A 12,316-nucleotide genomic window follows, 5' to 3' on the forward strand; every position below is an offset into this window, starting at 1 on the left:
TGCCTCAGTCACACAGACAGACAAACACACACACACACACACACAAACAAACACACAAAAGCTGCTTCTGTGTCCTCCCCACCTCACATTATCCAAACCACGCCAGCAGCTCTACTCATTCCATCTTACGTGTGAATTTTCCATCTGGTTCAGTTTTGATTAGGAAATCAAGTTAATTAATTAGTGCATTTTGCTTCTGTTCCAGCAGTTGATGTTAATGACTAATTTCCAAACAGGAAATTGCATATTCAATTATATTACCCAGAAGTCCCTGGAAAAACAAACCTCGTGGAGAGATTACTGGAATTTAATTACGTTTATGTGTTGGTAATTTACCTATTAAAACAAGGCCTAAATAATTTGATCGTGAAGTAAAAGATTTGGTTTCCACAAAGATATTCTTGCTGTACAATATCCACGTGATTACAGCATTATTATTTACTATTAAAGATTAATATTTACCCAAAATGCAACCCATCTTAAACATAGTACTGCAAACTAGTCAGTTGTAAAGTGCTGTGATTTGTAGTAAATTAGTAAATTGTCTCCAGCTTGAATTCCCATTGTATAAAGATAATGCAAATCCTTGTAGATTTTTACTATCGATATTATTTTCATGTAAAATCGTCAGTGAAACACCAAGGATGAAACGATCGTGCGCAAACTACAAATGATAAAAAAAACTGGATGAAGTGGAGCATGACGGAGTTCATACGTGATCATTTACAATCCATTTGTCCTGATTGGTTGTCACTATAGAAGATGGGAATGACGGAAGAAGACAAGAGGAACTGCTGCTTGGTGGAGATCCAGGAGACGGAGGCAAAGTACTACAAGACTCTGGAGGACATAGAGAAGGTGAGTGTGTGTAAAACTTCATTTCTTTAAAATCCATGTACAAGAAGTGTTGTGTTTCCTTCTGTGGCTTCTTGGGGCGTGAGGCCGGGTCACAGCAGGGAAATGTCAGCTATTGGCAGATTGACTTGGGAGCAGAAATGTCACAGGAGGTGATCGATACGGTTATTACTGGCTCAGCCTCCCGAAGTGACACTGAGCCCTGTGGCTTTAAGTACACGTGAACACACACACACACACACACACACACACACACACACACACATACATGCACACACACTATCTTAATGCACATTACACAAATTGCTTCTCATAAAACTGATCTTATTTTGGAGAGGTTGAGAAACTCTCTTCATCATTTGTTTCCAAAACTGGAAGACATTCATATTTTCAGAATAAGAGCTTTACCAGCTCTGCTATAGCTGCTTAAATGTTTTACACTAGCATCCCCCCTTTTGTTACACATTTGTCTGACATTTCTTTTATTTATTCATTATTCATGTATTCTTCCCCCCTCCTGGACACACTATTTCTTTACAGGCTTGAGGAAAGTCACGTACTCTGTATATAAATCTTAACACTCTGGTTTTCACAGCGTTTTTCTGTGTTTTCTTTGCTTTACTTTTTTATTTGACTTCCTCTCACCTTTGTGTTGATGGGTTTACTGCCCCCGAAGAAATGCATTTTCACCTCCACCACATGCTTGTGTATCGATTTGAAACAGAACTCTCTTCGGTCTTGTAGATTGCACTGCAGTGTTTGCTCCTGTTAGATCGTCACACAAGCTCTATGACTCATTTATGCTGCTTTAATGAACAGAAAGAGTCTGTTTCAAACAATGTCGCTGTCAATTACCACATATTTGCACGCTTCCTTGACGTTGCCATGGTTTGTTAAGCGATACATCCACTAGAGGGCAGCGCAGAGTCTCTGACATCAACGTAAATGGCCTCCGTGGAGGCGCCTGTAGTTTCTGACCCGCTCATGTCTCTCCTGAAAAAGTCCCGCCATTGTGGACATTTCTTTCTCGTCTCCTACAGTTGTCTCTCGAATTATTGGCTACACTGCCCCCACAGGATTTCCAGTGGTACTGCTCTGCTTGCTCCGTTTCATCCGAGCTTTTAGATATTTCGTTCACGAATAAAGACGAAAGGAACGCAGAGAACAGACAGAAGGTTCCGTTCTCTTCCGTATATGCATCTAACGTTTTGCATAAGCTAGCCCTGGAAACTCTGTAAACTTTCATTATCATTAACATCACTGAATTAACATCGCTACCCTCAATATTACTCCATACAAATTCTGTGTTTAAAGAAGCACATACACACAAACACACACACACACACCAGTTCTCTGTGTGGTAATGAACCATTGTTAAGATCTGCGCTGCCCACACGTTGGTTTCCCCGCCGACAGATTTCATTCGCAATTTGATGGAGTGCCACAAATCATCCGCTCCGCTAATTTCATTAAACTAAATGTGTGTTCTGCGTTTCCCGCTTCAGACCAACACGAGACCGAAACGAGAATAAATAACCTTCCTATGATCAGAGGACTCGTTAAGCTTAATTGAGTTGGGGTTAATAAAGCCCGTCATCTCTTCATTGCTTCTTCGTTGGTCTATTTGTTATTATTATGATGATGGAATGTGACAACCATAAAACAGCGTTGGAGAAGGAACTGGAGGACTTCTCCTCCTGTAAGAGAGCAGCTGTACACGGTGTATTTATGACGCACTCAGTGTTATAACAGTGAAATCAAATAACTCCACATACCGTGAGCAGAAGTATATCGAATACTTTTACTGCGTACCCTGGTATTGATGTTATCTCAGTTCACTTTCAGTTCTCAGATCTGCTAAAAGCTTAGCCGGAGCTGTACGTCATTTCATTGATATATTTCCAACACGGAAAAATCTATTAACTCCTGAGTTTCTATTCAAGCTTTTAAGAGGAAATCTATTCGTATGTTGTGTAAAAAAAGAATTTCCCTGACTCATGTCTTGTTTTTTCCCTTGAAGAACTACATGATCCCTCTCAAGCAAGTGTTGAGTCCGCAGGACATGGAGGCGATCTTTGTCAACCTCGAGGTGAGTAATCGCTGGAGCGGAGAAAATGATTTCTATACAGCACAGCCCCGGATCTGTGACACAGCCAGTGAATAATTGAATGTGTGTATGGATGGATGGATGGATGAATGAGAGGATGTGTGGGTTATTCAGTGTGTGCGTCGTGGGTGTTCATACAAATTCACTGCTCGGTATGCAGAGGTGTTCTGGTTTCAAGTTTTCATTACTGTCACTGAAAAGAGGAAAAATCTCTTTATTTGTATTTATTTTTTAAATAATTTCCAGTGGTTCATGGCCACTTTTGGTTTCAGTACTCAATATGAACACTTGTATTGTATCACATGTTCTCTACAAACAGCTTTACAATCTGAAAAACTACGAATATCAATTGTAAACAAATACAAAGTGTAAAAAAACGCTCTCAGTCTTTTTCATCTGCGTTGGACTCCAGTGTCAGTTACACTGTCCCAGTTTACTTAATGGAGGACGCTTCGCCAAAGCCAACAACGAATTGTTTGTGTAAACAAGTGTTTACTCCTCGGTGCCAAAGAGCGTGTCGTTGTCCAGCGACTGTTAAATTAAAATCACATCAATAAACCTCACTGTTGCACTGGTGACCTTCAGCAGAATGAGCACAGCCACGAGTCAGATCCACATTCACTGTCCTGCAGCTGCCTGTACTTGCTAGAGACATTAAATAATAAATACAATAAATCATTTATAGGTACACTATGTTTTTATTTGTATCTGAGTGATGTTTGTTCCAAACTGCAGCGTCCACATGTTTGAGAGATCAGCTTTTCCACAATAGAATTTAAAGTATCTCTCTGAGCCGTTTATTAATATATAAGAATGCATGTTTGTATAATAAATAACATCCTGAACATGTGAACAAACATACTTCCTTTGCAGACCCACTGTACCTCATAGTCTATAACAATGTGGATATTATGTATATATGTATGTTTATCGATCCATCAATGAATGTGACCGTGTATAACTCTTTATTGTGATTTCTGCTCAGGATGTGATCCGAGTCCACTTTGCTCTGCTGCGAGGCATCGACCTGAACATGGTCACAGGAGGAAGTGGCCTCGGGAAGATCTTCCTGGACTTCAAGGAAAGGTTTGTCACCTACAATCCAAACACGATGTCTACACACACACACTGTGTTAGGCTTCCGGGGCTATGTTTTTGTGCTTATATAGTTAAAATCCCCTTAAAGCTAATTGAAAGAAAACAACGTATTTTATCTGGCTGCGCTCAGAGTCGGAGGATTGATGGGATTAATGTTTACCGAGAGTAAGCAGGTTAAAACAGGAAAGAAAGCTGAGTAAGCAAATATTGTTGCTCTTTCAACCGAAACAATCAGAATAAATCCTTTTAAGAAAGCATTAGCGTGTCACAGTCCCGTTCCCCTAGTCCTCTTGTGCAGCCACAGCGTTGTGCTTTGTATATTCCTTGCATTGGTTTTTTCGGTAAATGATGTTATTTCTAAGTTTTAATCCTTTAAAATGAATGAAATAAGCCTTCGCAGCCATCTGCCGTATCCGTTCCATTTCGAACCGAATTCTCACAACGAGCTCGTTTTCTACCGGATTGATTGAAAAGTGAAGGATTTTAGAGACTTTAGAGGTTTTGGATTAGAAAACTCTTCTACTTTTGTCTCAGATGAGTTTCTGTGGAGCACAGCTGCTGAGCAACGTGTGGATGAATTGCATCCGAGTGGGGGGGGCAGTGATTTCCCCCCCCCCTGCTGAGTGCGGCTGCTTCACAGGTAATCGTAATGATGGTGATGATAGATTCTGGCCCCGGTGATAATTTCATCCTCGGCCGTGGATCCGACCCGTGGAATGATGCACTCATTACTGCAGGAGGGAGTCACACCCCCCTGCACGTGTGCTTCTACCTGTTCTTGCATCTATAAGTATGATATTCCTCTGCCAGGCGATTCTGATGGCACTCTTAATCAGACAGTCGCTGCATTTCTATGGGTGATGTCAGTTTGCATATAGGTAATAAGCTCGTCGCAGACTCCTCCTTAAGCCTGGAGGGCCGTGTAGGAGAAAGTGGGTGTGACACGACAGACTCTGTTTATTTAATAGACGGAAGCCGGCCCATACTCTGTCCCTTCGTCTCACATGCACACGCTCCCACTCCCTCGATTAGCTCGTCTGACTCTCTGATCTGATTGAGCGCTGGTCTGAAGTCTTCGTTTGCACGCAATCCCAGATAAGGTCCAGTCTGGCGAAGGTCCCAGTATACAGGACCTGGACCATAAAAGCTCCAGAGGGGAAATATGAAAGGAGAGGGCGGCAGGAATTATAGTTTCCACAGTTTCTAGATACTTTGATTTCACTCCTGTTTCCAAAAACTTGAACCAGAAATGTCCAGTTAAATGTTGCAGACATTTTCTGGACCAACATCTGGAGTTTGTCTTTTCACGGATGAAGAAACACAGCCAGAGGTTCCATAGCTTAATCTCCCGCTCGTTCAGGAGAGGGTTGACGTCTGGATGCAGCGTAGAGAAGGCGCGTCTTGACATATATATTTTCATGTGGAAATCACGTGATTTTCTTCACATCAACGTCGTCCTTCATCAGGTCTCGAATCTCGTAGTCCTCCCAAGATGACGTCTTCTTCAGCATCTTCTACATGGTGCCTCCTACTCATCTTGAGATATTTGTATTCACTCATCTCACTCCGGAGTTTCTCCTCCCAGTCAAAGCTCCGGAGAATGTCCGGAGCACCTGACTCGAACAGACTCCGTTTATTTAATAGACGGAAGCCGGCCCATACTCTGTCCCTCCGTCTCCCATGCACATGCTGCCACTCCCTCATTTAGCTCGTCTGACTCTCTGATCTGATTGGGCGCTGGGCTGAAGTCTTCGTTTGCACGCAATCCCAGATAAGGTCCAGTCTGGCGAAGGTCCCAGTATACAGGACCTGGACCATGAAAGCTCTGGAGGGGAAATATGAGAGGAGAGGTCAGCAGGAATTATACTTTCTACAATTTCTAGATACTTGTCCGGTTGCAAATTATCTAGTCAGTTGCTCCGGACATTCTCCGCAGTTTTTACCAGGAGGAAAAACTCAAGGGTGAGATGAGCGAATACAAATATCTCGAGGGGTAGGAGGCAACATGTAGAAGATTCTGAAGAAGACGTCATCTTAGGAGGACATCGAGATTCGAGAGCTCTTGGTGATGAAGGCCGACGCCGCTGTGAAGAAAATGTAAATGTCATGATGCGCCTTCTCTACGCCGCAACAGACGTCAACCCTTTCCTGAATGAGCAGGAGATTAAGATGTGGAACCTCTGGCTGTGTGCGGACATCTTCTGGACCAACATCTGGACTTCGTCTTTCATGTATGAAGAAACACAGCCAGAGGTTCAACATCATAATCTCCTGCTCGTTCAGGAAAGGGTTGACGTCTGTTGAGCTCTCGAATCTCGTTGTCCTCCTGAGATGACGTCTTCCTCAGCATCTTCTACATGTTGCCTCCTACCCCTCGAGATATTTGTATTCGCTCATCTCACCCTTGAGTTTTTTTCCTCCTGATAAATACTCCGTAGAATGTCCGAAGCATCTGACTCGATCATTTGCATCCTCACATTCAGCCCCTGGAGTTCAGTGCGAGTCCGTAAACAGCTCGACACTCAACCTGTTTGTTCCGTGATGGATTTTAACCTTCCAATCTCCGACAGAAATGTCACATTTACCTTCTATTCATAACCAAATGTGCTTATCGTATAGCATTCATTGTTATAAATCACCCTCGGCGACATTTTCCAAAATGCGACGCAGGGTTATTTTGAGTAAAAGGGGATTCATTAGATTTGCAGATTCCGTGCGTCACAGGCTTTGATTCCCTGCGTGTGATTGACATCTATACCTCCCTCATTATCGGCCCACCCCGGTGTCTCGTCTCTTCCGTGGCCATAAACAACAGCGACCGGGGGGGGGATTTGGATCCGCACGGCACCGCTCTCATCAAGCATCTTGGCAATTTTCCTGAGGACCTGCCTCTGCATAAATAATTTGCTTATCTCTGCTTGTAAGTCCCCGTGACCTTTGCAACAATGTGCTTGTTTCCTTTTTTTCTCTCACATCGCCGCGAAAGACGAAAAGCCTTTCTCCGGATTTGTCATTGAGGTGAATGCCACGTTGAGAATGTCACCGGTTTATCTCCACGACGACTCCTCCATTCCTAAACAGGCAGAACCAGCAGGCGGCTCAGAGAGGCTCTACAAACCAAAAGGGCGTCTAAGTGCCCTCTTGTTGATGTCCTCATTTGCAACTTTCCCCGACTCATTTCCTGGAGTAATCTTCTTTCCCTCCTGTCCTTGCGATGCCTAATCATGGAGCCTCTTCATCGGAGGTCTTCGCTCTTTGTTCTCCTCCATTCACTGTACGCCCGGTTCGCTGAGTGGAGGTGAGGGGGTCCCAATGCCACATGTCGCAGAATATTAGCTGGTTCCACAACCCTGTCACTTTTGGTTTGCCCGGAGATTTCCTCAGTCGCCTGGCTCGGCTCGCAGGGGGCTCAGCCGGGGGCGGGCGGGGGAGGGGTGAAGGCCCAGGGCGCCGCTACTCAAAATTGCATTTCCTGTGAAAGAGCGTGCACGACAGCATCCTCATTATGAAAGAGGCCAGCACAGCAGGGCGATAACGCCGGTGCTGAGAAACAAAATATACAGCAAGTTTTTACTGCAGCAGCAAACTCCAGCGCCCAGAGGAAAGCTCCCGAACCAATCCGCTGTTTGGATGCTGCCGTGCTTTGCTTTGCCTTTTTTTTCTTGTTTGCAAATTGAATGTTGAACTGCTGCAGCTTCTCTAATGGCCCAAGTGAATAACTTGCCAATTGGTCCTAATCGGAGAAAATAAAAATGCTTTTTATTTGCGAGTTAACAATTAAAACTTAATGGGCCTGGTCCTGCTGCTTCGAGGACTGAGATAACTTTGTCGTTTTATTTGTCTCCCTCGACATAAAATCCACTCTCTTCCCTCCTCGTTGTCAGTTAACTGGATCTTATTCATATTTCCACTCGGCTCAGTGAGAGGGAATAATCAATGAAATGCATATAAACCCGTAATCCTCTGTTTTCACTCCTCGTTGTCGAGAAATTATATCGTATTCATAGTTCCACTCGTGTGAGTAAAATCAATGTTTGCTCAGACGCATACGGAAGGTGCAAAAACAAAGAAGCATTTTCATTATTTACGCTCAGCTGTGGAAAAACTCTGGAGCCTTCACAGCTCGGCTGGATGAATATTCCACGTGAGATGTTCAGAGTGAATTATTTTACACCATTTCCAATCTCTCATGGTTTTCTTTAGTTGCTTTTGCAAAAGGCTGGAAAGAGGCTTCAGTGCTACCTTAAGATTTGCAATTTAATTGAAATATTCAGAACATTCGGGACTCGATTATAGTTTTTAACAGAGTATTTTAGTGGGTGAATATTCAAGCAGAGCCGCGGTGAGAAAACAGGAAATGATGAATACTTACCTCCCACTCTGACGTGTGTCTACAAGGTGTCAAGAGGAGAAAGTGCCCATCACAGACTGATGATGGCTGCAGTGTGGTTACTTGTCATCTGCTCCTTTGTCCCACTGCCTGTCTCGGTGAAGAGGTCTCACGTCTCCGAGGAAAAGCTGTTATTAACAAAAACATTTAAATTTTTACACATTAACCTTTTACTGATGAGTTGTTTGTGATTAAAAGACCTTGGGTGTGATGTTTTGATGCCAGGAAGCAATACCGTTATTTATGTGCCCAACAAAGACCAACAAGATTTATTCATTTTCGGCTGATGTGATTAATTTTCTAGTTTTTTCATCTGTCCATGATGCTGAATACACAACCTCTAATCTCTGATTTACCACACTGGTCTGTTGCATGAAACACACTAGAACACATCTACTGATAAAAACAAATCAGGGTCATCGTGGTTTTTGAATCAACACCTTACACCAAATATGCTTAAGGTGGGATTCACACCCAGTTTGCACACGGCAGCATTAACATCTATCTGATGTAGTTTCACGTTGTTTAGCTTTGGCTTGGTTTCCACTCCTCAGATGGTTGTGAACTTTTGCTGAAAACAACAATGTGTTTGATGAGAGGGGTGAGATTGAACCATATAACACATGTGCTGTAAAAGCGTCCCCAGCACAGCATCATGGAGCTGGCTGTCTCGAGCCTCTTATTCCTCGTCTTCCTCACATTTTCTTTTTACTGCCACAAAGATTCCCCCGTTCACAGCTCTTTGCATTCCTGTCATGGAGCAGCTTCTTTAAAGAAGACCTCCACGTCACTTTGTGTCCCCACTTTGTGATGGGCGTCTCTGGCTCGTGCCCCTGGATCCTCGGTCCGCCTGCCCGTCTTCTAATTGATCAAAGCCCCCATTAATCTCAATCACTTTGCCGCCCTGGAGGAGCGGGAGGAGCTAAAGGGAGCTGTCTCTCCAACTGCGGATCAAGTCTTAATCAGGAGCAGGATTTTGCCCCCGGCTGGTTTAACCAAGCCGGGTGGGAGCCTCTCTGCAGGGGGTCCTTACTCCAAACTCGTGCCTGGGCTCCAGTGATGGTTCCTGGTAGATCTGCTGAGAGGGGTGTGAGGGAAACGCTGCTTTTAAGGAGCGGTTTGTTCTTCCGTGTTCCACATTTGCACCTCTGGCAAAAACATGACACTGAATCACACGTTTTACAGCCTCGACATTTTAGAAACAATTTCTGCAGCGGAATAATTCATGTGAAGAGATGCTTTCGTATTAATAATGGAGAATCAGCAGTTTGGGCCTTTTGTACGAGTTTTGGGAAGAGCAACGTCAAACTGAAATCATTTTTAAGATCTACTCACAGAAATATTAGAGTGTTATATATGGTATTATAAGAGTCTGTATTTGTCTGAACCCAATTTCACTGCAGGGAACATCCCCAGCTGTTCATGGCCTCTCTCTGTGGAGCTCTGCATGTTCTCTTCTTCTGTTTCCATCTTCCTCCCACAGCCCAGAGTCATGCACAGTAGGGTCTGCTTAATTGGAGACTTTAGATTGACCTTAGGTGTGAATGTGAGCTTCCTTGACAGAACGGCTCTCACGCAGTGTCAGCTGGGATTGGCTGCAGTTGATCCTTAAAGCATCAGCGGTATAAATAATGTCTGTATCTGTGTGTGTACATGTCCACAGAGCAGGAATCCACGTGATCTTGCTTTTTATTTCACTCCACATTGTTGCACCATTGCTCTGTCGTACAACCTTTCCCCGGTCGGACTGTTTGTCTGCGTCACACATCTATAAGAGGCTTGATTAAGTCTTCAGGCTGCCAACTCTCTGCACCCCCCTCACCCCCCAATTCAAGGCTCCGATTGAGAGAGTGAGTGCCAACACCACCAGGGGGCGTTTGGCACCGTACCAGCCGTGCCAATGCCCTACTTTGACTCAGCGAGAGTGAGGAATGTGTGCCGGCTTCCTCCGGGCGAGATGACTTTCAACTCCCTCCCTCCATCCCCACAGATCTGTGTCAGGGTCCCATTGTAATACCTAATGAGCACTGCTCTCATATCCTCACTGCTGGAAATTAGGAGATTCTTTCCCTGCCTCTCTCATGCTGATAAGAGCACCAACTGATAAAACACAGCATCTTTCATTTGGGCTCTGTGTGATTACGGCGTATTTGCAAGAGGAGGCCGCTCCTCCAAAATATGGCCCAGGGATGAGAATCCAGTCATTATTTATTCATGGTATTCACATCTATTCCTAATCATAATACATGTATTCACATATTCATTTATCTGCCCCCATAGTGCCAAGTGATCCTCGGGCTGACCTCTCAAATTGTGTTATTAATCTTAAAATGAGTCGGCAGGGCTTTGCCTCAAGGCTCCGGGACACGAACCAGTTCAGAGATGATTGTGGACTCAAGCAGCGATATCTCCTTCTTTGTCTCTGTCGCTTTAAAAAAAAGATTTAAAGGATTCATTAGCACTTATTAAGGCCTCATTTTTACATATTGCAAAATGTTATGAGCTTTGAACAATTGTCTCACAGGACAAGGAAAGTCAGATCCCCACTGTAGATTGAATTTGACATTAAAGTTTTATTTTTGGAGCCTGGAACAATGACTGGAGGTTTATTTATTGTGTAGATTGTTCCACCATCACTTTCCAGTATATTTTAAGGTGTAGACATAATGTGAGTTTGACCTTTGCATGTGGCAGAAGCGTCCGGGGTCAAACATTTACAGATATTCAACGAAATGTGCAAATTCCTCTCAATGTTCCCTGAAGGGCAACGAGATAAAGACGAGTGTCGGGTTTAACAGTTGTTGCATGTTGTCGTTCTCCAGGTTGTTGATCTATGGGAAGTACTGCAGTCTCATGGAAAACGCCCAGAAGACACTGGATGAGCTAATAGCGACGCGGGAGGACGTCAAGATTAAAGTGGAGGTAATGTAAAATATAAAATCACTCACTAATCACTATTTAGTCAAACTTTAAAGTAATACCCTAAATATTGAAATATAAATAGTGAAGGGCTGTGTACCACTGAGATATTTAGAGTTTTATTTCTGCTGCAAGACAGTGCAACTATTGCAGCTATTATTCCCCGACCATCTCCAAACCAGAATCTTTTAGCAGAATCTGAATTAATGATAGTGTAAAGCTGCTGTATTGAGGGCTTGAGGCACGTCAGCAGTGAGCCTGGCCAGAGAAGTGACTGTGGGAGCTGTTGACAAACAGACCAAGATGATTATAACTCTTTTGAAGCAGAGTCACAGCTTCCTGTTGTTGCCTCACACTAAAATCTTCAATTAGCAGGTTTTTGTTGCTGCACAGCTATAAAAACGGAAAAACTCCCACTCACTTATTTCTGTGAGGGAGCATTATAGGAAGAATCCAACAAAAGGCAGTTTCTTCTGGAGCCAGAATATGAAATTGTAAAACATTATCCGGAGGAATCCAGGAGTCGGCCTGCGAGCTAATTGTGTCACAGACGTCCAGAGCTTTTCTGCCCTGGAAGAATAAACTGGTTGTTGTTAATGGAGTCGCATGAATGTGTGGAAGTAACAGCTCCGGTGTAACACATTATGAATGATTAAATAATGAATGAGTGCTTGTTTGTGGGGGGAAATTCACAATGGTGCATTATGTGTAATGACTGCTCTGCTGCTGCTTCTCGTGTCATCGCCCCCTGCAGGAATGTACCCTGAAGGTGCAGGAGGGGAAGTTCAAGCTGCAGGATCTTCTGGTGGTTCCCATGCAGAGGGTTCTCAAGTATCACCTACTACTGAAGGTAGGAAGCTCCACACGTCTGTTACACCTGCAATATGAAGAAGAAAATGGCATTTAAGTCATAATATATAATAAATAACCCTCCGTTGTTGTACAGT

The 12,316-nt window shown here is 43.7% G+C and overlaps 1 protein-coding gene across 2 annotated transcripts in view; it reads left to right on the plus strand.

The window, feature by feature from the left end:
- Positions 1 to 12,316, plus strand: part of vav2 (vav 2 guanine nucleotide exchange factor) — a 182,772-nt gene that overhangs the window by 154,797 nt on the left and 15,659 nt on the right. For both annotated transcript variants that reach the window (XM_061072567.1, XM_061072573.1), the window contains 5 exons: positions 760 to 858; positions 2,876 to 2,944; positions 3,948 to 4,048; positions 11,273 to 11,372; positions 12,124 to 12,219. In XM_061072567.1, the coding sequence (XP_060928550.1) occupies positions 760 to 858; positions 2,876 to 2,944; positions 3,948 to 4,048; positions 11,273 to 11,372; positions 12,124 to 12,219 (465 nt within the window). The remainder of the gene's footprint in view (positions 1 to 759; positions 859 to 2,875; positions 2,945 to 3,947; positions 4,049 to 11,272; positions 11,373 to 12,123; positions 12,220 to 12,316) is intronic.

This window comes from Limanda limanda, chromosome 1 (assembly GCF_963576545.1).
Source record: "Limanda limanda chromosome 1, fLimLim1.1, whole genome shotgun sequence".
NCBI classification, from domain to species: Eukaryota; Metazoa; Chordata; class Actinopteri; order Pleuronectiformes; family Pleuronectidae; genus Limanda; species Limanda limanda.